At 37.3% G+C, this 27,554-nt stretch overlaps 1 protein-coding gene across 1 annotated transcript; it reads left to right on the top strand.

Moving 5' to 3' along the window:
* On the top strand, positions 1-25,395 carry galnt4 (polypeptide N-acetylgalactosaminyltransferase 4). The gene is made up of 11 exons (XM_088929274.1): positions 1-341; positions 9,618-10,048; positions 12,545-12,714; positions 13,609-13,798; positions 16,248-16,433; positions 17,087-17,204; positions 18,126-18,302; positions 19,188-19,319; positions 19,422-19,532; positions 20,570-20,722; positions 21,016-25,395. The coding sequence occupies exons 2-11, from the start codon at positions 9,669-9,671 to the stop codon at positions 21,142-21,144; spliced, it is 1,746 nt and encodes a 581-aa protein (XP_088785400.1). The 5' UTR covers positions 1-341; positions 9,618-9,668; the 3' UTR covers positions 21,145-25,395.
* The last annotated feature ends 2,159 nt before the right edge of the window (positions 25,396-27,554 follow it).

Genomic DNA, 27,554 nt, shown 5'->3' with positions numbered 1-27,554 from the left:
AGATTGAAGCTGTGGCTAAACTCAAAAACTTCCTGGAGCCTGGGAGGCGTAGAGACTAAAAAAAAAAATCCCCGACACAGACGCATGAAGTGACATTCATCAAAACAAAACTGAAATATCACCAATAATGTACAACTAGAAGTCCTTAATTTAAGTAGACACGGAACAGGACACGGAAGTGTCGGTCCAACTGATGAGATCAAAGCGACCCAAACTGTTTGGTTAAGTATAAAGAAACAACGTGGAGGAGGATGTGGTTATGCTGACAGTCCGGAGCTCGTATTGGCAGAAATCTCGGTGACCATTCACTCTCTCTATTGGATCAGGAATGTAGTGACCAGGTAAGGCGACACCAGCACGAACTGTCCGTTTGTTAATAGGAAAAGCAGCCAGTATCGTCGGCGCTTTATAATTTCGAAAGTATGGATACTTTTAATAGTGGGTTATTTCAGCCAGTGTAACCTACAGCTTGGTTCTCTCTTCTCTCTCAATCGGCGTTGAAATTGTTTCATAGGGAGCTGCTACTAGTTTATTTTCACGTATCGGCGAGACGGTTGCCTAAACACTTGGAAATTGATTTAGCAGAAACGACACATTGCACCGTACAAAATATTGACTCATCATATTGATTTTGGTTACCATCAGTGAAACCTACTAGTTTTCCTCAAGCTTTAGTCTTATTGTCAGTACTCCTGTTAATATAAATTACCGCTTGCAGTAAAGTTTCCGAGATTTTCTTCCATTGCTTCTCTGCGTTATTTGGGTCGTCTTAAAATATCGGTCCTAAAGCTCGGTACATCAGCTCACTACTGCGGATATGTTTTAATCGTTTCGAGTTTAATAACTCGCTTAATCGCTTGTCCTAATGCACGATCCTCACGGGTGCTCTTTGTGGATGTGCTGTCCCAAGTTCCGAATCGTTAACTTCAATTGTTCAGTCACAGCGTGTGCATCAAGGATTAATTTTAATCAGGAGCTTCATCATTTAAAGTAACCGTCGCTTCCAGAATGTTGCCTGCGCTGCCTCTTTCCCCCAGGAAGCAGTCATTTACTGTACGTTGTCTGCTGTGGTCGAAAATGCAAGTATTCTTCATTCTCTGTTCTCGGAGATGGATATGTTCTTTTTCCGTCCATTGTTATTAGACGATAAATTATAAAAAGCCGGCTAGCATTATAGACAGAGTTTTATCATTCCTAGGGGTCTAATATATATAATTTAATAATATAATTTAATTTATATAATGCAGAATATGAAAAAACCTTTTTATACTGTATACATACTACTATTAACTAGTATATTCTAAACTTAGGCCATGGGCTTCTCATGTTTTAGCTATAGGTCTGTAAAATATATTATTTCTTTCTAATCTCCTAGTTTCACTCAGAGCTTTTCTGTCCCTACTGGCCCTAAGCAGTAGCCACTAAACTCTGGACCACTAAGTTCAACCTGCTTCTCAGGAATCAGGGGGGAGGGATAGTTGTAATTGCACCCAGACAACTTTCCCTCTTAAAGTTGAACCTCTGTAAGTGCATATGACTGTTGTTTCCTCTGGTTCTCCAGCCTTGATCAGGAAGGTCAGCAATCCTCTGCTTCTTGAAAGCAGGTGTTGTCAGCCAGAGCCACACTTTAATGTACTTTGGGCAGTGAAGGTACAATTCCCTGTCTTTTAGGATCGTCAAACAACAGATAACTGCTAAAGACACCCAAATTCACATTCACTGTGCCTGTTGGGACCTGTTCTCAGAACATTAGCTTGAACTAAAAGGAAAACTTGTTCTTACATTGTCATTAAACACATAATGACTTTTGAGCTGCAACTTCTTGTAATGATGTGGCGCGGTGGAATAAAAGCTGTTCAATGAAATGTTTCTAGAATTGCTGTTGCCATTTATGCTGATGTTGTTGAAGTGTTGACCAGGGCCGCCTCATTTGAGCTTCAAAATGAAGCTTCAGTGAAGGGTGTTTAAGACCAATAACAGGACGCTATATGCAAAGGGCTGTGGGAGTTTGCAGATATATTGCCCAGCCATATTGATCCATTGCTTTCTTTAAACAGTGGCTGGATGAGGTCCTTGGATTGGTTAGTAGTTGCAATCAGACAAGCTTTATGGGCGGAATAACCCCCTATTATTAATAAATGTTTCTATGGTTTTGTGGTGTTAATACATTCCTAGTACCCCTTAAAATATAGTTTTTTTTTAAATAGCCTTAAAAAACACAGAAGGGTGGAGGCACTGTTATTGTATTGGGTGATATTTTTTAGACGTTTTATTGAAGAAAAAATACTATTACAGAAGTAATTATCTCATCCTCTAAGCTTCACTTAGAAAGTGCCCAAGGGAAATCACAGGGGTCCAGTATGAACTTGTTTTTCACACCTGATTCTGTTTCCAAAGGAAGCACACATTCAGTGTAGTAAAAATAAAATAGGTAATAGCACGTTCCGTGTGATCCTATTGTAAATAATGATTTATGGTTTTTTCGGGAGTACGTTAAAGAGGGTTATCAATTAGCTTGGAATGTTGAATCTAATAATGTGAAATTGGGCAAGATTCAATGTATAGATTTATGATAAAGCCACCTGTTAGTCATTTTATTTTTTTCAGTTAAAAAAAATTGCTAAATATTTTTTCCCAATCGATTGGGCCTCCAATGTTTTCTCCATATGTTGATTGTGATTTATTATTTCCATACTTTCTTTTGATTGAAACATGCAGTAAGTTTACATGGCTGTATTCTGTGAAAGGATTGTCACTCTCCACTCATGTTTGCTCAAAATCACACTTGCACACTGTGAGATCCCATCAGCCCTTAATGGAGAATTTCAGGCTCACAGGAACCCTCACATCTGCCTTATACATCTGCATATAGTGGAATTGAGTGTAAAAGGCGTATTCTCCCTTCCTCAGTCACCACGGGGTCCTGACACCCCAACAACCAAAACACCTTCTGGGGTTTGTAACCGATAACCAAAACCAAGTCTCTTTTGGGGAAGAGAAAACTCACCCTCACCCTCACCCTCTCTCTCTGTCTTAACCTAACGGTAACTATAAGTACTGATAACCTCTAATTGGTTAAATCCTTAATTGATTTCATGCTAGTTCTGTTTAGCCATTGGTTGTAGCAGTGTAAACCTATTTGGCTGATCCTGTTTGGCCAGGGACACTAACCAGAACCAATGAGTTTTCCTTTGACACAGCAGCAACCAGTTCTCCTACTACTTTCCACAAGTCTTGTTGGTTGTCAACATGGATGCCATCAGAGCATTACACCTCCATATTAACTAAAGGGCAAGACAGAAACCTCTTGCCTTCAGAGCTAACCCAGCGGAGATATCTATCCTTGTTTTATCTTTTCCAGTCTTACCTTTCCATACTGCAGCCAATCCGCTTCTTGGTGAATGTTCTCCTGGTGGTGCCTAAACCTTACCCTGTCTAAAGCTCTACAACCGAGAGACAGATCTTAATGAGCTATCAAAGAGATTAAATCAAAGACTGATGTAAACTGTGCATTTTCATGACAGGTGTTAATTCATGTGTTCTCTCCTTGTGTGTGATCTTTCCTTTGTGATCGTCTTTCTTTTCCTCACACCCTGTATAAAAAATCTGCTAATGCTTGCATGTGCAAATGTGTGCACTTAACCCACATTGCCCTGATCTCTCTGATAATCTTAACACAACCAGTATAACCTTTATATAGTTATATAGATACCTGAACCACATTCCTCCACAATGAAAGCTGCTCTGTATCCTGTAGATACAGGTTACCTTTAAAATGTACTTTTATTATTATTATTTAATTCTACTTTTTTGGAAAATGTTGTCAGTACCCTTGTTTTAATGTTTGCTGTGCTTATAATCAACGCTTTTGTTTCCAGCATGCAGTCTATAGAATGCTTTCAAAGTAATATAATGCAGATTTCAAAGGAAATGTTTCCTTTGATAACACATTGCATGTGGTAATTAAAATCTCTTATCTGATGCTCAGTCTAGCAAGGCAATGAGGGTAGTATATGCTCAGGGTGTTTGGTTAGGATGTCTGTATTCTCTGAAAGATGAAGTATCAGATCAGAGTGGCACAAAGTGTGCATGTCTATTGTGGATCTCTTCTCCTGCAACACCACAGTCAGCTCCATGGACTACCCCTTCTGCCCACAGGTAGATGTGCTTTAAATTTGGCATAAAATGCCCTGTGAAGAGGTACCCCTAGAATACAATTTGAGTCTCATTTTAGTCGCAGTTGAATCTTTCTTCCTCTGCCCTTAAAACTCGTGAATGTTTTCAAACCTATAGTTTATGCACGGGTTTCAGGGACATCGATGCAATGTTGTTTTTTTTTTTTGGCATGGATATGTTTTTGGCACTGGCACAATGTCGGATGCATTCCTCTCCAGTCCATCCCCATGTGGATCAGATAACAGGCGGCATCATTGTCTGAAGTGATAATGAGGTGACAGTGACAGATTGAAGGAAACGGTGACAGATAAAAAGGAGTGTAAAAGCACTGCACTCTTTAACACTGCAAGGTTACTGGCACCGCAGCAAGCGACAGGGGTCACTGTTTTGTGACAAACCCGACTGAATTCAAACCCATCTAGCACTGGCAGTGCTTGGCCAATTGCATGTACCAGCTTGGGGAAACCAACTTGCAGGTGGCTAGTAAACCAGGCATCTGAAAGAATATGAAGCTGGTATTTCCCTGATAAGTATCTTGGAGTCCCTTTACTCAAGATTTTGTTAAATGACGAACAGTGAGCTCATCATTCTTATTTAGCTGCACTGGAACTGGGTACATGCTGCAGCATAGCACATCTGAGCCTTGCTTTCATTTTTTTAATAATCAGATTAAAAACATAAATTTGAATGATAGGACATCAGGCGGTTTTATTCTGTGGATTTGGTTTTTTTAATAAAAAATATTGAATCAAAGGAATAATGTAATACAGTATGTGCTGTACATTAAATAGATTTACATTGATTAACAGAGCTCTACCAAGTTAAATGTACTGTGTGTGACACAGCAAGATTACCATTGAAGGACTGCCAGATAAATTCTAACATTCATAATTCTTTGTTCACTGTATACTGTAGTTACTGTAAATAAACAAATAGAGTGCACTAAGGGAGGGTTTTAGGGTAGCTGGCAGAGTGGCTTATTTTCAAAGTCAATAAAATATTGCAGATTAATGAAGGATGTTATTTACTGTAGGCATATTCTTATTTGAGTTGGTAAGAGAATACGTTTTTTAAACAGTACAGGTAATCTTATGTCGCAGTTGGTACTTAATCGCTAGTGTGAGAAAACTGTCAGAACCCATCTGTGTATCAGTCACATACTGTAAGAACAGGAAATTCTCTCCCAGTGTAAATTTAGGTTAATTCCTTGCTTCTGTTGTACACTGTCCCATCTTTACTTCGTATTAATATCACACACACCTTTTGAAGGCATGCATCACTGAATTTGGTTTTGCTATATCCGAGCAAAGGCTTCCTCTGGCTTTAAGCTAGACTAAGAAAAGTCTTAAGCTTGGTTCCTGCTTTTGTGTTTACTTTGCCATGTGTTTATGTAACTTTACTTACAGTACTGCATACAAAAGAGAATATTCATTGTAGGTATTATATCAGACCCATACAAAACTAAGTTATAAATAATTTTTGCTCTGGGTTTCATAATATAAAATGGAGGCAATCTGCAAAATGAAAAGGTGAATCTGTGAACAGCAGTTCTACATCTTGTCTTACAGTATGTCCAGGGAATCACAGTTGTATAGTCAGCCTCATGTGTTATACTGAATTGATGGTAGTCACTAGAATATTTATTCTTAGCCTTTCTTACTTCCTATCCCATCTCCATTTTAGTTGGTTGTTAAGAATTAATCTGGACAAGCACTTACACAAATGGCTGAAAAGGTCTGTTACCAGGTTATTTATGTTAATGGGTAAATTTGCATGTGTGTGTAAAATTAAAAACATACAAATTTGAGAATACTTGTGCTTTATTAATAGTAAGACCTCTACTGTATTGCTTTGGGTGAATAACAATATGGAATAAGCTATATCTAATGACTAGCATCTTAAGAGCAAGAAGGAAAATACCTGAAAGCTGTTTTCTATTAAATGGGTACATACAATTTTAAAACATCTCCTCATGGAGTTCTAGAGGTAACCAGATGAAATTCCAGGATCAGAACTGATCCTGACAGTGAAGTCCTTGGAAAACTTCTTTCATTTGAAAGTTTTTCAAGCACGGACTAAGTGAATGGCTAAATTTTATGGTGATGTTTTTTTTTTCTCTGAGCAAATGTGCCTGCCTTTGGAGTGTTTGAAGTATGGCAGCTGTAGTTCAGGCACTGAAACCAGTTTTGCCTACTTTAGACTCTGCAGAACTAGAGGAATAAAATGTAATATGGTGGTTTGCAGCTGTAATATTTCAAGGCTGACCTGTGAAGTATTTTGCCAGCTGTCTCTGCACTGTGCGTAGTATTGTCCCTTAGGCATCTGTGGTATCTGCTTCAGTGGTGTTCATCTTGAAGTATACGTATAATAACAACGTCAGAGTGTTAAATGTCATTTGGCGCTGAAAGCTTCCACATTAAATTCTCTCACTATTGGCCATTTAACCACCCCCTAGCAAAAATAGTCATCCATCCTGGTTGTGGTCTCACATCAATAGACTGCTGTTCTGTAATGTTGTTTTCTAGAATCTCTTTGAATGAGCAGTGCTAATTGGATGACATACTGTATGGTGACAATACAAAGTGCACTGTAAGAGCCATCATTTACTGGCTTCTACTGTTACATATGTAGATCACAGCTTTATATGAATAGAAAAAACCCCATCATCTTCAGATTCCAGTTTGACCCAGGAGCATTCCCTGGGCTATCATATTCAGAATGGAACGTGCTAATGAAGTCTAATAAAAAGACTTTTTGTTTGTGGGCTTTCTGCCTGTAATATCAGGATTCAGAGTCTGGCGACCAACCAGAAACTTGAAAGATTACACCTTGAAAGCTGAAATGAGTTTTCTAGTGGTGTCTGCTATCACAGGGCAAATGTTGTAGCATTGTGCAGCTGAAAAATATGTGAAGCAATAAAACAGAGATGGTGAAGGATGAAAACTAATTAGATTTTCAGGTGATAGTGCAAACATTCTCAGCTGTCGGGTAAAAAAACCCAATTTCAAGTCATTTTTTTTCCATGTTGTACCTCATCCTACTATACTTAGTACCACCATCCACGATCTCCTCTGTGTATTGTAATTGTGTTTTATCTTGTGTATTCTTTTTGTTTATTGTTGTTGTCATTCTGTAAAGCGCTTTGAGAAGCCACCTTTAAAGGCGCTATATAAAATAAAGTTTTTTATTATTATCATTGTGTTTATCTGGAAGGGGTGTGTTCAGTAAGTTCAAATAATGCAGGAAGACATGGTCTAAATGGATAAATAAAGAAAAAAATTAAATGTAAGAGAGTGCTCTACAGGTTGCATAAAAGAGCCCATGATGTCCATAAAATGTACACCAAACTCCAGGTACAATTGGGGAAAAAACTGTAGTAATAAAGAAAGAAGAAAGAAAATTGCAGCAGTGACAAAAAATAATTACTAATATTTTTTATACTGTAACAGTAAAAAAATGATAAAAGCTGGAGTAAATATTGTGTGAAATAGTATAGGATAAATAAAAGTAAATGAAAAAAGGAGTAGTATTAGCACTATTTTAATATTTCACACAGTTATTTGTTTACAAAAGATGTGAACATACAGTATGCCCCAGGTTACAAAAGGAGCTCCATCAGGATTGAGTAATTTTAACATAACTCATGCTGAGGTATTTCAGGGACTAGGATGGCTTAATGGTAATAAATTGCTAGAGCCTGATTCTGTTCTCACAGTTGAATGAGGGATTTGTACTCGATAATGTCAGCTGTCAATAAAGATTAGAACAGCACACAGTCCAGGACCAATCTGTCCTACTGCTTCTCCTATTTAAAGTACAGAAATAATACACCCGAACTGTAAGAGTACTGACAAACTAATGCCATTATAAGACACAGTCAACATGGATTTACAAAAGGGAGGTCTTGTTTCTCTTAGCAAGCCGGTTTTGTTATACAAGGATGGTGGATAACATATCGCCTATGCTCAGAACTCCTGTCGGCTTTTGATAAAAAGTTAGGTCAGTGGTAATGCACAATGTACAAGAATTAAAAACTGATTAATGAATAGGAAAGTGAGCCATTTTAAAGGGTATAAACTCTAATTGTGCTTAAATTAGTGGTGTACTGCAGGGATCAATCTTAGGCCTGTTGCTCTTATTATCATAATTTTATATGACATAATGGAATAGATAATCAGGATAGCAAACAAATTAAATCTGGAGATAATGCCAAAATCAGGGGTGAATGGAATTTAACATTGACAAAGTACAAAGTGATTCACACAGGATGTAGGAACATACACTAGCCTACGACTTGAGTGATTCTAAGCTGCAGGAAGCTATACACAAAAGAGAAGTGGACATGTAGGTTTCTTTCTGTCCCTGACAAGGTAAGACAAATTGAATTGTTAGAAAAAATACACCAAAACATGTTCTAATTAGACCTTGTTTAAAACGTATTCATCTTTGTTTTCACTACCACAGATGGGATATTGTATCATTACAAATAGATCACAGTAGTCAGACAAGGATAAAGGATTCACAGTTGGAAACTAAAAGGGATTTCTTATAGCTCATAAAATTGGGTTGATGCCCAATTTCTAGGCTCATTCAAGAACTGAAAATAAAAGAAGTAAAACATTCAAAATTTTAGATTCACTAAGATCCTAAAGTACAAACAAGCAAAAAGAGACAAGTGACTTCCTCTTGTTTGTAAACTTTCGAATGTTCTTATGCTCAGTGAGATTAAAGTCAATGAACTGTATCACATTGAGACAGAACAAATGATTTTTGTTCTGTCTCAATGTGAGACAGATTTCAGTTTTTGGATAAAAGAATTTGTGCCATAGAATAATTTATAATTGTACAGTTTTTTTATGCACAGCATATTTTTATACGGTGTTAAATAAAATATAGAAATTTAATATATATATGTAACTTTATATATATGTGACTTTTTTGTCAAATAATAAACATTACTTTATTATTTGAGTGTGAATACATGGTGTCTTTTGTATTGTGGGTCATAAAACACTTTAAAAGAACGACAAAAGTATTGAATGACTAAAAATAACATTCTTAAAGAATTCCAGAAGGTTCCAGAACAGTGCTTTTATATTTCAATATACTCATTGATATCAATAAAACTGATTTTAACGTTACAGCTTTCATAAATGACAGATCTGTATAGTAAACACAGATGTGAGTGCTCTGACCCAGCAGCAGTAACTCAGGACAGCCTGAAAGAGAAAGCTTTGTGGGTGTTTTATAATTCTTTTGGTGTGGAAATTTTACATTTAAGGTATTGTGTTTAAGTGTAAATGGAAAGCCAATTCTGTAGGTCAAATTACAAAAAAAAAAACATCAACATGAAGCTGGAAGGAGTGGGGTGTGGTGTCACCATAGCGCGTTTTCAGCCCTTCTGTATTTTTGAGGTGGGTTTGTGGTTTGCTGTGCTGCAGAATCCCCGGCCTGGGCTGTGTCCGTTGTCGCTGAGTGACTCTGCAGAGGCCATGAGGGTGCGCTGGTCGCGGAAGGTGGCCCTGCTGGCGAAGACGTCCCTCTTCCTCTCCGTCATGTGGGTGGCCTACCTCCTCCTGGAGCGTTCGGCCTCCTCCTTCCATGGCTCTGGGGCAGAGGGTGCTGGGAGGAATCTGCTGGAGAGGCACTTCTCCAGCCAGGGGGAGAGCAGGGAGCAGCTCGCTCAGCCCGTCTACAAGAAGCCCCCTCCCGACCCCAATGCCCCAGGGGAGTGGGGCAAAGCCGCTCGCCTGGAGCTGAGCCCTGAGGAGAAGAAGCAGGAAGAGGACAGCATTGAGAGATACGCCATCAACATCTATGTGAGTGACAAGATCTCACTGCACCGCCACATCATGGACAACAGGATGTATGAGTGAGTAACTCCAGTCTCCACTGTGTGACAGTTACTGTCTTAAGACATACTAATGCTATGCTAAGAAATGTGGTTCATGTTGTCTGTGAGTCTTCTGGCTATATCAGTCCCAGCTCCTGACTGGAGAATGTCAAATTAAGGTCATTTCTGTGAGAAGTGGTTCATTCACAATGTGCAGTTTTATCCATTGTGATAATCGTACTTTACTCATTTTGAAGTCTGTGCTATTGAATCTGATTGAGGCACAGATCTCTGCAGAGAAATTGATTCCAGACATTTTTTTTCACCACTTACACAGAAACCCAAGCATAAATAGGTGTCACTAAACATGACATGCAATATCATTGTTTGAAGTGAGAATGATTGCAGTGACGGTTGGTTCTTAGGAAGATTGGCTGAAACTAGAGAAATAAAAATTTACTGTAAACAGTGATGTCTACTTGCTAGTAATATGGTTTTCTCAGATTTCTGTAGTTGGCGTTTGTAGTAATGGACCCATGAAACATAACCTTCTTATCTGTAGTGAAATAAATAAAAAACATTATTTTTTTAAAATAATTAAAATCCATCCATTTTCTAACTGCTTCATCCATCTGGGTCACAGGTGAGCTGGAACCTATCTCAGCAATACAAGGGGTCACAATGGGAAACTAAAATAGATTTCTTGTAATACAGTACCACCCTGGTACACCTGGTACACCCTGGGATGCCATGCCAGTCCATTTCAGGGCAGACACACACATATTAACAGTAGGGCCAGATTTCCCAGACATTAATTAACCTACCAATACGGTACGTCTTTAGACTGTTGGAAGAAACCAGAGCATCTGAAGGAAAACCAATGTGAACACAGAGAGAACATACAAACTCCAAGCAGATAGCAGCCCATGTCCAGAGTTGATCCCAGAGACCCAGAGCAGCAAGGCAGAAATCCTAATCACACTGTGTCACCCCTAGGAAAGTCATACTAAAGCAAAAAGAAGGTTAATTTATGCCTGGGTATTTCCTACTGGAGTGCATGTGCGGTGAAGCACCTGCTTCAGTTATACCCAGTGTTCTACAGCTGATAAAGTTTCTCATTTAGTCCACAGTTTGTATCCTGCATGATTCTCGGGTGTGGTTTCAGCTGGAATGGACATGTCTCAGCAAAAAGGAGGGGAACCCCTTTTAGGCATCTGGCATCTACAAAGCGAGGGACTGTGAAATTGTATATTTCACGCCAGATCCTTCTCAGCTGTGTTTGAGGAACTCTTCCAGTTTTATTTTCCTGGAAAGCCTATCTGAGCTAGCATTTTTTCAGCATAAGCAAACAGAGCAGTTAAGAAGGCAACAAAGCCTACATATTCTAATAAGGCGCAGAAGATAAGGAAATAATTGAGTGAGCTTGATGACAGAGAAAAAGCTATCAAGCGATGATCCAAATTGATTTATTTTTGTTTTAAATGAGGAATTAGGATAACATCTTCAGAGCTGCGTCAGTACACCGGCCGGTGAGACAGAAAATGCGTGGTTATTATCTTGCGTACTTAGGATAATACGATGTTCTGTGTACTTAGGTTTCAGTAGGCTGAAACAAACACTTTATTTACTTTTGGTAAACCTGGATATCCTTTTGGAAAAAGGATTTTAAGCTATAAGTCTTCGAAGTTCTTTTTTACATTAGAACCTCCCAGTCCCGTCTAGACGTTTTGCCACTCATTTCTGTTTTGGAAGAGGGTGTGTCTTTTGTTCCCTGAGAGCTTTTGAAACTGGTTCTTGAATGTATGGCTCCAGTTAGGCAGGTATGACTTAAAGCTGCCCAGAGATTTCAGCATAGTTATTTACTTAAATGTTACAGATTAACAATTCTTCTCCGCTTCAGAATATTTAGCCTGAATTTATTTAGTTTAAATGTTTAATTGAAAGTCTTGTACATACTGTATGTGTTTAATTTAATTACAGAAGGTGTGCATTCAAATAGGTTCCTCTGTTTTATCAGTTCTTATCTACACATTCCCCTGTAACACCAAATATATACAGTATTTTACTGCGTAGTGCACCTCGAGGTTTGATTATCACGTTTAAAGGACAAATCATATATTCAGCTCATTGGCATTGTTTTGTTCTCAGTGCAGAAATACAGTTTTAAAAAGAAGGTCTTAGAACTGGATGGAACAAATGCTGCATATTTACTGTATATTTTTATACATTACTAAGAAATTTGTGCACCTTGTTTTCTCTCAATATGATTAAACATCTGTATTTGCGTGGGTTTCCTCTGGGTGCTCCAGTTTCCTACTGCAATCCAAAATCAAACTGGTAGGTTAATCGGCTTCTGGGAAAATTGGCCCTAAGTGGTGTCCTCTCCATGGTGTATCCTGCCTTTCGCCCTTTGCTTGTCGGGATAGATTGTGGCATCCCCACAACCCTGTATTGAAAGAACCAGTTAGAAAAACGGATGGAAGGGTGACTCAACTTTCTAAGATTTTTAAGTTGAGAAATCTTCTGTATGTACAGGTGTAGAGCAAAAATGTTTGAGTATCGGAAGCTGCCCACAACGTCAGTGATCATAGCGTTCTACAACGAGGCCTGGTCCACTCTGCTGAGAACCATTCACAGCGTACTGGAAACCACCCCAGCCATCCTGCTGAAGGAGATCATACTGGTGGATGACTTCAGTGACCGAGGTGGGTGTTCAGACAGCAGATATGAGAAATGATGTCATCTTGGCATCCTTGTTTAATTAATGCTTGTTTTTAAAGGGGGCATGCAGAAAAGTCTTATTTTTATGTTAAAGCTTTGAAAATACGTAAGATAATAAGTGATATAATGCAAATATTTGTTACTCTGTATTTTGATATGTATTGATTTGTATTTGTTTTGTAAATTTTAATTGCCCGTTGGGAAACGTTATTATAGTTTAGGGTTACAATACTTAAGATAGTATTCCATGTAGAATGGCTTCTTTGTGCTTTATTAGTTTGTACTGTAAATGACTGTAAGGACACAGGTGTTTCTTCTGTGCTCCTGTGAACCTCACTTACAGTAAAATCCATGGATTTTAAAATGATTAAATCTTGAGTTATCAGAGTTGATTAGAGTATACAACCGTCTTTTGTCAAGTTTCTCATTTGAGGTCATCTTTCTTTGACATTGATTTTTTTTTTTTACAAAATGTAGTCCCAGTGATAATGGATAAGAAACATTCATTTTATATTACGTGGTTTCTTAGGCCCGTTCATCACACCATTTGTGCTCCTTGATAACTTTCCACTCCCGATATGACACTGAAAATTACTACAACAGCATAGCCAGAAAACAGTGCCCTCCATAATGGCGTCTTCATTTGTACTCTCAATAAGCTACATTTCAGCGACTAGAACAAATGACTTTAGAAACAGAAGAAGCATATAAAAATTTGAAAAGACCAGTGTTCTGAGTATTATGAAAGAAACTGCTATAATCCTCTAGGATTCAAGGGGTGAGCTGCAGGTAGGTACTGTATGTGATACCTCCCTGAAAGGTTATGAAAATTCAAAGCAGACCAAGGAGAAAGATAGATGAATGCTTCCCAATTGCAGTCTATCTGAAGTCCCAGCTGGAAGAGTACATCAGCAATCTGGAGAGGGTTCGGCTCATCAGGACCAATAAACGGGAGGGGCTTGTGCGTGCGAGGCTCATCGGCGCCACCTATGCCACGGGAGATGTACTCACCTTCCTGGACTGTCACTGCGAGTGCATTCCTGGCTGGATTGAGCCGCTCTTGGAGAGGTAAATTGGGAAGGGTATTCTTGGATGTCTTGAATGTCTTCAGTGATTTCAGACATTGGGTTCCTCGCACTAGATTCCTGCCATAAAGTGTTCTCCTGTGACTTATAGGCTTTGGTTAACATCTTCCTATTATAATGTTACAAATGGAAATCGTGTTTATTGATAATACCAATGTAATGTGTTTCTCTGTGAAGCCTGCAGTCAGAGTGTTGAGACTCCAAAAGGGTTGTAAGATCCAGGCCATTCTGAAGAAAGTATAAAAGTGAATGACTGTCTTCAGATGGGAGTTTGGTGTGAGCAAGGATATTATGTGCCAGTTCTAGAACGGAATTATCGAGGCGTATAAGTTTTACGTCAAAGTGTGGTTGAAAATGCATCATAAAGTGGTAAATAATCTGGAGAGTTAGATATCTTAGGCTGTAATTAACCATCTCTTGCCATATCGTGTACTTAATGGACCAAAAATGCTATTTGTTTTAGCTTCTTTTATGTGGAAGACACTATAGAACTATCAAAGCAAAGAACAAAAACTCTTGTGTTCTGGAAGGGTTTTATCTTATAGCTGTACAGTTTCATGATATGTAATTGTTTGTACAGTATGTATGTGCAAATTAATTTTATACTGTAATAGTGCAATGCAGTGTTTGTGTCAGAATGTATTATTTTAATTAAAGGTCAAATTGACATAGCTTAGTATTTTTGTAGGAGTGTAAATTTATCTACCTCTACACCTGCCTGCACCTCTGAGTCGTCTGTTATTGCTCTTAGCGGCAAAATACAGTGCTCTGATCACATCATAAAAATGGAGTCATACTGCCCTTTGGCCTATAGAACGAATGTGTACATAAACATACACATTCTCCTATGTCCAATATTTGCAATTCTGCCCAGATTCACACATTTCTTCAAGGGCTACAGCATGACATGTTTACAGGATCCACCTTTTTTCTCCTGTGAAAACATTGGGCAGCTCGATGTTTTAAAATCTTCAGGGTTTCTGCATGCCAGACCAACTTTGAAAAGCTGATAAAGGAGACTGACAGCTGCAGCGAATCAATAGGATTATGCAGAAATTAAGAGAGACCTACATGATGTCACATGCCCTGCTTATATTGATACCGTACATCTCTTGAGACATGTATTCGGCTTGATTGATTTAACCAGCTGACCTAGAAACCAGAAACCAATTAAGTTTGGTAATAGTTCAGTTTTCTTCACGCTGATCTAACTCGGAAAAGATCAGATATTTGAAACATTTACAGAGGAGATCTTCCAAAGAGATTCTGAAAAAGACAAAAGTGAGTGAAACTGAACACCAATCTACTGTAGCTTCCGTCTCCCCAGTTAAAGTGATGATAGACATGATACAGACGAGCTTGTTGCTAGGTCTGTTACTCACAGTTGTAAAGATTTTTGCTATCTGTGATGTGGATAGATACTGACATTTACGTCGTACACAGAGGGAAGTACTACTACAGAAATAGCATAACTTTATGGAAACAGCGTATTCGAAACTGAACAGAAATTCTGAGTATAATAAAAGCTTACTTATGAAACTTAAAACATGATCTTATAAGGAATGTAATAATATGTATAAAAAATGAATATAAAATCATTCATTGTCTGGCTTCTTAGAACCTTCCGGTTCTAACGGTTTAGGATTCCTCTGCCAGCCACAGGATTTGAACCGGCAACCTTCCAGCAACAGGTGCAGATCCTTAGCCCCAGTGCCACTAGCAGCAGAGGGAACTCAGAAGCGGTGTAGGAACTGGAAATAAGTATCATTTGTTTTGGGTATATGACTCAAATGAAATAATTTCCTTGTTCATCCAGTTACTGAAAGATTTCTGCTTTAAGTATGTTAATTAATAGCTGTCTGACCCACTACCGCCACTGCCCACTAAAATCCCAAGCATCAACCTTGTCAGGCTTATCAAGAGAAAGATTTTTGCTGGTCCTTGTTTCTGTTTTTCCCCATGAGAATTTTCTGAGCTCACCACTTAGAATAACGATGGGTAAAAATTTGGCTAAGGATCTGCGGCTATGGCTGGAAGGTTGCCGGTTCAAATCCCATTGCCAGCAGAGGAATCCTACTCCGTTGGGCCCCTGAGCAAGGCCCTTAACCCCAACTTCTCCTGGGGCGCTGTACAATGGCTGACTCTGCGCTCTGACCCCAAGCTTCTCTCCCTGTTTGTGTCTGTGTGTCTCATGGAGTGTAAGCTGGGGTACGCGAAAAGATGAATACCTAATGCAAGAAATTGTATATAGCTAATAAAATGATCTTATCTTATAGTACTCTTCAAAAGTCTGCTTGTATTAAGTATAATATGCACGATTGAAAGAAAATCATATTTTGCTCCTTAGAACCTTTTACTATTATAAGTTGTCCAGTTGTCTCATGTCATCTGGAACTTAAACCATAAAACAGTCTTATATCTCTTTCTTACAGAATTGGAGAAAACGAGACCGCTATTGTGTGCCCTGTAATAGACACCATTGACTGGAATACGTTTGAGTTTTACATGCAGACAGATGAGCCCATGATTGGTGGCTTTGACTGGAGGCTGACCTTTCAGTGGCACTCTGTACCTGAAGAGGATCGCAGCAAACGGAAATCTAGAATCGACCCAATCAGGTTAGAAAAATGGGTACCGTCCTTTCTGCATCTGCAGGTACAGTGTATGCTTAGAAGAGAAGCGACATTGGGTTAATAATTTGATACCGTGTAGACTGTTGAAAAGTGTTGGAAAACAACTATTTTCATGCCACCAATCAGAGTGTTGAAAGGTAATGATACTGTGTGTTTAGAAGTCTTTCTCTTGGGCTCACCTCTAGCTTCTCAGTTTTCATCTAAATGCGTCCTTATTAAGCTTCACCAAATCACCGAGCTCTAAACGTTGAATCGATTTAAAATACGTCATGTGCCATTTTTGAAAAGTGTACCGAAGATGTAAATCTAACAAGAAACAGCGCAGTATTGAGGAAGAAATTGTATTAAAAGTCATAAGTGTGTTCACTTCGGGGTAGTTTTTCAAAACTTGTGAGGAAAAGGTGGGCCTATTTTGAAGTGGAGTCAGAACTTCTGAAACCCTCCACATCTTTATGAAATAGATAGCGTTTTTAAATACCCATCTTCTACAAAGGTTTAGTGCAGCTTATATTATTAGATAGATAGATACTTTATTGATCCCGTGAGGGAAATTGCAGAAACTATTATTGCTAAACTAAAAGAGATCAATGTATTTGTCCAATCTGCTGCATTATTACATTGTATCCTATATTTGGCAGGTCACCAACAATGGCAGGAGGCTTATTTGCTGTGAGCAAGGCTTACTTTGAATATCTTGGCACTTATGATATGGGCATGGAGGTCTGGGGAGGAGAGAATCTGGAGCTGTCTTTTAGGGTAAGTCTCCCCTGGGAGCTTTGTGTCAGCTGCGATTCACTGGCTACCTTGGCTCATGCTGATGTTTTCATTTTGTGTTTTCACTGGAGAAAGCTGGTGAAGTGAAGGAATGAAGTTGTAATAAAAACATAACACAGAAAGCCAATTAAGGAGGAGGTTATATCCTCCATTAAGTGATGACTTCAGTATCTCCAGCCCCACATTGTAATAGTGTTATTTTTCAATTGAGAATGTCAGTTAAATCAACAAGTAATTAGCCTTTTTTTAAGAAAAAAAGAAAGCAGATCAAGTGAAATAATGATTTATGTATGAAGAAATCAAATCCTTTTTGGAGACTTTAAACTTCCATTCATTTTTTATGTTGTGTGGATAGGTTTACAACCGAGAAATAGTGATAAGAATCAAAATGGTTCGACTTCCTTTTGAAGATTTTTTTTTATAATAAAGCAACAATGCTATTGAGTTTCAAAGGTAAAAACTGTCTTTGCCCTCAGTTTGAAAAGGTTAAATAGCCAACTGAAAGGAAATTTCTCCATGCTACGTCTAGTAATATAATCGGCAAAAATGTGAGACCTTTCTGCAAACATTTTAAATAGTCTTCTTTTTGGGGAAAGGCAGCTGGGGATGAGAATACAGAGAGTCAGAGAAATGTTGACTGATATAGTTTATCTTTATGTAGGTGTATGCCAGCCTGAGCTTTTTTAGCTTGCTTTAAAAGTTATTTTTGGTTAGGAAATTTGGCTAGATAGTCTTATTTCTGTATCAGGTGAAACATCAAAAAATAAGTTTTATAAAATGTCATGATAAAGTAATTGCAATGCAAGGGCTGTGAAATAAGTAGGTAGGTATTGACTAATGTTGCTGTTGATGTTGCTTTCTTGTTCTTTTTCATCATTGTCAAAATTTGTGTCTCTCTGTCAGGTTTGGCAGTGTGGAGGATCACTGGAGATCCACCCTTGTTCTCATGTAGGCCATGTCTTTCCAAAGAAAGCACCTTATGCCCGACCCAACTTCCTCCAGAACACCGTACGAGCAGCTGAGGTTTGGATGGACACGTACAAACAACACTTTTACAACAGAAACCCTCCCGCTCGAAAGGTATGTCAATTCAGGAAACTTTTAATAGGAAATGGCCGCCACCTCAAGGAACAAGCAGACGTCAACTTCTTGGGTTTGATAACCGTACTGTAATTTAGACTTATTCGAATACAAGTTTTGACTAATTTTCCCAGGTGGTATATACAGCATTATCTTTGAATATTAGAACTCAGCTCTAGGGAACATAATTGCTGAGGCTCAGCTGTACACAGAAAAGAAGCAGGATGTAACTGGGCAAGAGGCACTTCTTTTGAAAACAGGAGACACTTCTTTATCCCAAGGAGTTGTAGGAGTATGGAACATGCTATTCTGGCATCTTTAAAGTCAAAGTATCTTTCAGGACTCTTGGGTCAATTAACTAACAATTATAGTTAGTAGATGGATTGCATGGCCTCTTTCTTTTCTTTCTTTTCATGGCCAACCTTCTTTTAACCTTTGTTATGTATTTCCTTATAAAGGATGCACTATGGTTGATGTGAAAGATAAAGTACAAGCTGCCCAGTACTGGCAGAATGTGTTCAGACTTACTCTCATTCAGAGTGAATTTGTAAAACTATCAGTCCTCTCATAAATACATTATTCATGTTAAAGATATTTTTTTTTGTCTTGGACATTAATTAACAACCCAAATGGTTGTCTTTTTGCATCAATGTGTGGTATGCACATGTTTTGAGGTTCAGAAGAAAAATATCGCAAAGCTATAACATTTGTTAGGGTCCCAGTCTGAGTAAAAGCATTAAGACATACAGTAACTGTGATATATGAAAGGCTATACTCGGTACCAGGCTACTTTTGGTCTATGTAACATCTTATAACACTTTCTGTCATTTGTACCATATTTTGCTAACAGTTACTAATTGACTGCATTTTCTTCTATCCTTCTAGGAAAAATATGGTGATATTTCTGAAAGGAAACTCCTTAGGGAGAGACTGAAGTGCAATAGTTTTGACTGGTATCTGAAAAATGTTTATCCAGATCTTCATGTTCCAGAGGATAGGCCTGGCTGGCATGGAGCAGTAAGTCATGCCCGTACTGTTCACAAACTTCCCTTTTTCCATCTCATTTGCCTTTCTGTAACTGTGTGATCAGGAGATGTTCAACACTGTGCTTCTCTTTAGGTCCGTAGCTCTGGGATTCACTCAGAGTGCTTGGATTACAATGCCCCAGAGCATAACCCTACAGGGGCGCACTTATCTTTGTTTGGTTGCCATGGTCAGGGGGGAAACCAGGTAACTTGTTTTTTTGCATAACTGTGGTCTCACACAGATTCAGTTGTTGTTTATCAATTGAGTTGCACTGACTGATTGTATCTGAATTATCTGCTATAACTGGTGTGCAGGATAGTAAATTGTTTTTAGAATGAATGATTCAGATCACCAGCAGCCAAAAAGGAAATTAAAGCAAGCATATACTGTAGATATCTTAAAAACTAAAAGGGGCCATTGATGTTTGTAAGACAAAAGAGAATAGTTTTTGTAGTTCAAAGGTGTTTTTTAGTTAAAAAGTATGCACCGTAGTTTACTTTTATCGACATGAAATTGAAGCATTTGTTGAACTTGGCAGAGGGTCTGACCTGTATTTCACAGATGCACTTGAAGTAAACTCCAGTAATTAAACGGAAAGTTTAAGTCACAGTGTATTAGCCCTGAGACTGCTTACTCATGGACTTGATGCATCAAGTGTCACTAAAAATGCATAAGGTGTCAGTGAAAATGAGTAAGTGGACACTACACCATCTAAGGTTACTGAACAAGAACCCTAGATCTCTCCTTATAAAATGTGCTGCCAATTAAGAGACACCTGAGAACTTGACAGGAATGAAAACACTGCATCAATTAGATTCTAGAAGAGAAACGTGCAGACCTACAATTTTCCATCTTCTAGTATGGAGTAGATTATTATTATAATTGTAATAATTCTAACATTAAAAGAATTCTTGTAAGGATTTTTCTACTGGATGTTAAAATTCCATTTGTTTACATTCTAAAAAAAGCAAATGTTATGAAGAAAAGAAGAAATAGCTACAATGCAAGGATATACAGGATCACTTGAAAAGAACATTAGAACTTGAAATGAGATGCTTGAAAGGAACATTCGAACAATATTAGCACTAACAGTACACACATGTAAAATCAGGAATATACAGTATGATTGCACATAATTTAAGTATTTTACTTGTTCATGTTTTCAGATAATAATATTATTATTATTTTGTAAAGAGTACAATACCCTTTAATTTTACTGAAAACTGATTTTCTCTTTCTAGTACTTTGAATATACTTCAAAGAAGGAAATCCGATTTAACTCTGTAACAGAGATATGTGCAGAGGTACCAGAAGGGCAAGACTATATCGGAATGAGATATTGTCCACGAGATGGAACACCGGTGCCTAAGAACATTATCTGGGAGTTCAGAGAAGTAAGTGAATGTCAGAAGCTAAACCAAGATGCCTGAAGCCCATGTGCATAATCACATGTACTGTACAGCTGTAATTGATTTCCACTATGCGTTCGTTTACTCATATTTATGGCTTACTTAATTCAGAGAAATTAAATCATATCATTTTTTGTTCTGAATGATTTAGCTTGGTTTCAGAAACAAGTACTCACGTCCAGTGTTTTTCTCCGTCGAGCTGCTGTCAAATCGCAAAGCAAAAGTAATTCCCTGTTGGAGGCGGCAAAAAAATGATTTGTTTTCCCGTTTCTCCACAGGATGGGACGATCTATCACCCGCACTCCAATACGTGTATCACCTCCTACCGCAATGCAGAGGGCCGAACAAGCGTGCAAATGAGAAATTGCAATCCTGATGACAAAAATCAGATATGGAAGTTTGAGTAAAAGGGATTGAAGACGAGACCAGCACCCAAGTGCAATTATCATGGTGGACTGTCACTGAGACTTTTCAAAGGAGGAAGCCAGAAAGATAATCTGCGTTCACTAAAAAAAACAACAACTATCATGCCTTTAAGACATTTTCCTCAACTGAGAATGACATCTGCATTCACCTTAGTGCCTGTGCTAGTTAAACAGAAAATAGTGCGAAGTGCGTTTTTCAGAGATTTACAGGTAAGATTGAAGGTTTGGACAGTCCACCACCATCACTAACACAGCAGGACTGGAGTTAGAAGATAACTACTGCCCAGTCAGTGGAAATGCTGATGTGAAAGAAAAGAAAATATTTAAAGAAGATTGCACTAATATGTCAGGAATTGGAGATGTAGATATCACGGTGCTTTGATGTAGCTGTTTTTTTTTTATTCCAGAAAGGCAGAATAAATTTTATTATGCACCCTTAATGGAAAAAAATGCCACAGTTTATTAAAAAAATAATTTGTTCAGGGATTAAATATAAGTAAATAAGTAGGTGCTTTGTGATTTCCTCTTTCCAGTACATACAGTACACTTGAAAACTAAATGCCATAAAGAAAGGTTAATTTAGGAGTTTGAGATTTGACCAGTACAAGGTGGTACTTGGACTTTTTCACCTTGAAACTGCTGTATTCATCCTTTTGGGAAGTTGGTTTGAATCCAGAGGTGAACTGATATGACTTAATCCTGTAATCCTCCTAATTTAAAAGGTCATGTGAAAGATAATGCATTGCAAATATCTCTCATACCACCAATATGTCTTACGTGCTGAAGATGTGGCATTATCAGAAATGAAGTACAATGTTTTGAGGTTGCTAACAAACTTGTGGTAAGCCTGAACACAGTAAGCTATGAACAGCCCAGCAAAACTGGCCTTTTAAATACTGTTATTCTGCATAGTACAGGGTTTTTCTGCATTAACACATAGTTGCCAAAAGTATTCTTCATACTACCAAAGTGCCATTAAGAAAGAGCTATTTTTCTGTTGCTATATATGCATTTAAAAAGCTAGGATGTGTTACATAGTTCTAAAGATTTTAACAATAACATTCTGTTCAGAATGTGTGACCAGAATGTGTATACAGGAATTGCCTTAAAAAATCTACATTAAAATTTCAATATTATGCCCAGAATCAAAATTAGGCAACAGAAAAATGTGTAGAAACAGGTTTTGGAAAACATTTGATTATAGCAAAATCACCTTACAGTAATGTAATGGGTTTCAAATTCCTTTATATTCATATTTTCATAAAGTTGCTAAACTTTCTTGTATATACAGTTTTTTTTTCTTCACCTTTTCATCAAAGTACATATCAAGGTAAGATATATACTGTATATATACATGTTTGTGTGTACAGATTATTGGACATTTTTTTAAATTACAAAAATTAGTAAAAAATTCTGAAAATAAAGAAAAATAGAAATACTACAATAAAATAGAAAACAATTATAATGGGTTTTAAGAGAAAAAGGCATCAGGTTGTGGTTAATTTCAGCATAACAATGTCAACTAGACAATACAAATGAAAACTTTAAAGCAGTTAAGCTTTTGCTCTGCGTGTTTTCAGTTGCTATGGGTTGATTTTTTTAAGTGTGGTTGGTTTTTGTACGAGGCATTCTAGATGTGTAATATATGGTTCATACTGTACCTCAGAACTATAAATGAGAATTTTGCATTACCTTTGGACTCCATACATATCTTGCCACAGACCATAGCCCCAATATTATTAGTACTGTACTGCAATCAATACAATACGTATCCAAGTATAATCTACTGTATAAAACCATACAGTAGAACATTAAAGAAACAATTATATTACAGTGATTTAGGAATTAATTTTGCATTTTGATTGTCTTGATGGTGCTTGCCTCAATCGCATTTTGAAATTATGAAAAGCCAACATAAAAAAAAAAACTAAAGAGGATCAATTTGCAAATGTTGGTGATTATTTTACTAATTCTGCAGATTCGTGTTGAGCCTTCAAGGTTATAGAAGAATAGCGTATTTAATTTAGTATACGCATTACATTGGTTCATTAATTGTAAGGGCTTCTACACACAGCTGCAATCAATAGTATTTATTTGAGTATTCTAGTACTGTGTTAGTGTTTTTTAGATTAAGTGATAGAGTTGTTTACTGCACACTGAAGCAGAAACTCATTTCTTTCTCAGTCATTGCTCAGCCTGGCATGTGTTCTTAACTACTCTGCTGGCAAGCTGCAGTTGAAGCTTGTAGTTGGGCTTCTTTGATCTGAAAAGTTTGAAGCTCTTCCTTGTTGTCATGGGAGATGCCTGCATTAGTCTGTGATCGCAAATGATTTCCAATGTGTGTGGAATAAGTTAAAGCCAGGTAGATCCGTTGAGAACATTCACATTTTTAATGGCCTGTTTATTCACATTAATGGCCTGGAGACCCATTTATATAGAGCACGGAATTTACTGAAGCAATTTAAGCGACACGCCTTGTTCAAGTGTAAAACTGCAGCATCCCATCTATGATTTGAACTCATGACGCTGTAGTCCAGGTCCACAACCTTAATCTCTGAAGAAAGTCTCAAAACCTCTAAATGAAAGGTTCAAGCCATTCACTGTAAACTGTAGTATTTTCTCATGTACGTCTGAAGGAAGTTTATTTATTATTAAATCATTAAAATACAAAATATAAGATCATTTTTCATCATGTAATTCAAAAACCTGGCTTATGGTAGTATAAAGCATCTTAAGCTCTTGTGAAAATGGTTAATAAATCTTATTATTTATGATGTGAGAGGCAATTTTAAAACTTGGTTCAGACAAACTGTTTATGAGGCTTATGGGTAACCAATCCTCTGTAATTAGGTGATATACTAAGTGCAAAATCATTGCACTCTGTATGACCTCCTGATTCCAAAATCAATCTCTGTTAATGGCGTTTTCCAAGGTTGTGGTTTTCTTTTTATCTTGTTAATTTGTTCTTGCTAATATCCTGACTGTTTAAAGCCATATTTCTAAAATGAGTAAATATAAATGCTTCTGGTTAAGGGTGGCAAGGTGGCGCAAACATTGGAATTCAGAGGAATTTGCTTAGAAAGGCCCTGGGTTCAATTCCTGGGGTGTTATCTGCGTGGAATTTGTATGTTCTCCCTGTGTTTGTGTGAGTTTCATCCATTAGTCCAAAAACATGCTTGTGGATGAATTGGCTTCTGGTAAAATTGGCCCTACGTGTGAGTGTGTGGGTGTCTGTTTGCCCTAAGATGGACTGGCATCCTGTCCAGGGTGTATCCTGCCTTGTGCCCACTGCTTCCTGAGATACTGTCTGGCTTCCCTGTGACCTTGAATTGGAAGGCTCGATTGGATGGATTTTGCTGATAACAACACGTTAATACTGTTATGAGTAACATATTTAGTTTGTCATAATGGTTAGACTTAACTATGTCTAAGCTCTATTTTACTGTTAGTTGGCAAGAGAAAGCCTCAACACTGAAGGAATGAGGTTATACTGCACTGTATATGCATATACATTATCTGTACACTATGCCTGTACTTATTGCAATTGAGATCTAATTTCATAAGCTGATTTATGTCCTGTTTGCAGAGTTTCTCCATAAAAAGCCGACTAGGTTCTGAATTTCAACAAGTGGGAAAAAAACAGAAAAAGAGAATATGTTGTTTTTACAAACTGCTGTTCCTTTTTGTGTAAACACGAAACAACTGGTGTTGGTTTGCCTTTACCCTGGCAGCTATTACAAGTAGTTACAATACCTGAAAAGTGCTTTTCTGGACTGTATCCAAGTCTTTTTCCTCAAGGGTGATTGTTGATAAAGGACCAGGATTATCCTTCTCCTTATATACAATGTTGTGAGGGTTTGAAAAAAAAATTCTTTACCATCTGAAAACATTTTAAAATACAAAATAATTTCTAATCAAATGCACAATACTGTTTAAAATGTAGGGGGTATACTGGGGGAATAGTGTCATTTGTAAGTGACTCACACTTTAAATTATATTCTTAATACAACAGATTCTTGTTTGGATTTTTCTTTAAGTAATGGTGGAAAGGGATTTGAAGGGGTTGTACAAAAAAGAGATTGTGCATGTTTAAACTACTGATTAAGAACAAATTATTTTTGTTAAATTGTTTTGAATATAATTAAAATGCCTTTTAACTTATAGTGGCATTATTGTATCCAGACTTGGGCTTTTTAACACATTGACAATTAAAGTTTTGTTTATTTAAAAGAATAATAAGTGTTCTACTTTGTTCTTCAATGCAATAATACTGCAGTGGTTTATTAAAAACCTTTAACATTTAATATTAAAGTATGTAATATGATGCAAGATGTACTAACAGGAATAGTGTTTGAACAGGAAAGGTATAAGTTTCCTCTTTAGCCAAACTGTACTTCCTCTGTAGTATAGTTATTTAAATTCTAGAATCAAAGTAAGTACTCCTGCTTCACAAAATACCATAAGCCATTCAGTTTATTAAGGAGTGTTTCTAATATGTAGGTTATTATGTCACAGCATACTGTATTATTTAAAAAGTTGAATTATGAATTAGAGAACTTTTGACTTAAAAAGGTCCTATAACTTTTTGATGCCACGTACAGTATGTTTCTTAAGGTTTACAAATGATTATTACCAGTCATGAGAAAACCATTTAGTTTACTTTAATGCTTATAGACATGACAATGCCAAGTTTCAGAAAGTAGCTCTGTGATGTTTGTCGGAGTAACTAAGACAGTCCACCAGGCCTACTGAAAAGAAAGATTTGTGTCTTTTCAACTAAAAATAACACTACTGTAGTGCCATCTGGTGGTGCAAACCAAACATTTTCATTAAAGGTAAGCTTGGTTATTTGAGGGATAAAAAGGAAATTTATGACTTTAAATGTTAAGCACAAGTTGTACCTTTCTTCTTTGTTTAAGACATCCAAAATTCATGATGGCATGAATATAGTAACAAGTAGAAGCAGTTCCTTTTCATGTTAATTCAGTGTTCTCGCTACAACTTGGAATCTTGGAAAACAAACACAAAAGATAATATGATTGGTCTTACAACCATTGTAAACACATCAGTTTTAAGTTGTCAGGTTTATCTTGGGAGTTACACCTAATATTTACCTTCATCTCTGAACACCAGGACTTAAGGAGTAGTAGTTGCAGTGTGGGAAGCAGCTGTGAACGTGGAGCCTGATTGAGAACTGACGGTCATGTGATATCACTCCTGTAATTTGTTCCAATTGGAGGATTATGTGGAGGAGAACCCAATGAGAACTGTTGTATCCTTGCTATACATTTGCTGTGCGTCAGCTGACTGGTTGTGGGTGGCCTTGCTTTGGGGATGCTGGTATATGTATGATAAAGTTAAACTCTTGCGCAGTCTGGGGCTAAAAAAGGCATCTTGTGGTTGAAATAAATAAATAACACCATTCGCTTAGGAAACGTCATACCATGTAAAAGTCATGTGCATATTCACCCTCAGTACTATCACAGAAGCTACATCAGCAGACTGCAACTCATGCACTTGTTGATACTTATACTCTGCATTGCTGACAGTATACCTGCACGGCATCAAATAAAAATCATGCTTAAACATTACCTTCATCTCCTGCAGCACTGACTGCTTGGTAACTTGACCCAATCAAATAGTTAATAGAGTATATTGTCACCATATCTCGTCACCTGTGGAATGCACTGTGCTGTTGCTAAAAGTTGGTACAGTTTATTTAGCTGAGGAAGCATCACAGCAATGCAATACGATTGCTGTCATACAGGTATGTACATACAAAAGGATTTTTATTTCAGACTTTTATGCTACAATAGCAACCGCTCACTGATAGGATAATGGAAAAAAAAAAACTCTAGCCGGGCTGCAAAAGAATTGATCCCAATTTTCTAAAACCAAACGCATTCTTATTCGGATTTCAAAGAGTATTCCTTGGTTCCTCAAAAAGGCAGAACGTCTTGTGATTATTGCATCATATATCTGCATCTCGCTACATCTTTGCAAAGAAGAATTTGTTTTAAAAATGAATGGCTCTCTTTTTGGAATGGGAGTAAAGTCTGAATACACGTTGCCCAATAATGACTTCCCTGTTCAATTTAAAAAGCTGAACTTTAAAAGTTTACTAAATGAACCAAACTTTCTTAAACTAAAATTGTCTTACTCATCATTAGTCATTTTTTTTTATTTCCTTAGGAAACGCCTATTACAAAACCAATACAAGACAAAGTGATACAATAATAGATGAAAACAAAAATGACTTCAAATTTAGTAACAAATGTAACAAAATTATTTTCTGATTTCTGATTATTCATAAAATTACATTTTATGAGATAAAAAATAGTACTGTTCGCAAATGCGAAAATGCTAAATGTATCATCCTTGAATATTACAAA

The sequence above is a fragment of the Atractosteus spatula genome, chromosome 12 (assembly GCF_055471065.1).
Source record: "Atractosteus spatula isolate fAtrSpa1 chromosome 12, fAtrSpa1.hap1, whole genome shotgun sequence".
NCBI classification, from domain to species: Eukaryota; Metazoa; Chordata; class Actinopteri; order Semionotiformes; family Lepisosteidae; genus Atractosteus; species Atractosteus spatula.
Note: the sequence above shows the minus strand (reverse complement) of the source record. Positions and strands in the feature narration are given on the sequence as shown.

What these genes read in the sequence shown, in the direction of transcription:
- galnt4 (XM_088929274.1), top strand. Translation starts at nt 9,669, where the DNA reads ATGAGGGTGCGCTGGTCGCGGAAGGTGGCCCTGCTGGCGAAGACGTCC. An exon ending in GGATGACTTCAGTGACCGAG is followed by an intron (nt 12,715 to 13,608) that starts GTGGGTGTTCAG and finishes TCCCAATTGCAG; the next exon opens with TCTATCTGAAGTCCCAGCTG. An exon ending in GAAACCCTCCCGCTCGAAAG is followed by an intron (nt 18,303 to 19,187) that starts GTATGTCAATTC and finishes CTATCCTTCTAG; the next exon opens with GAAAAATATGGTGATATTTC.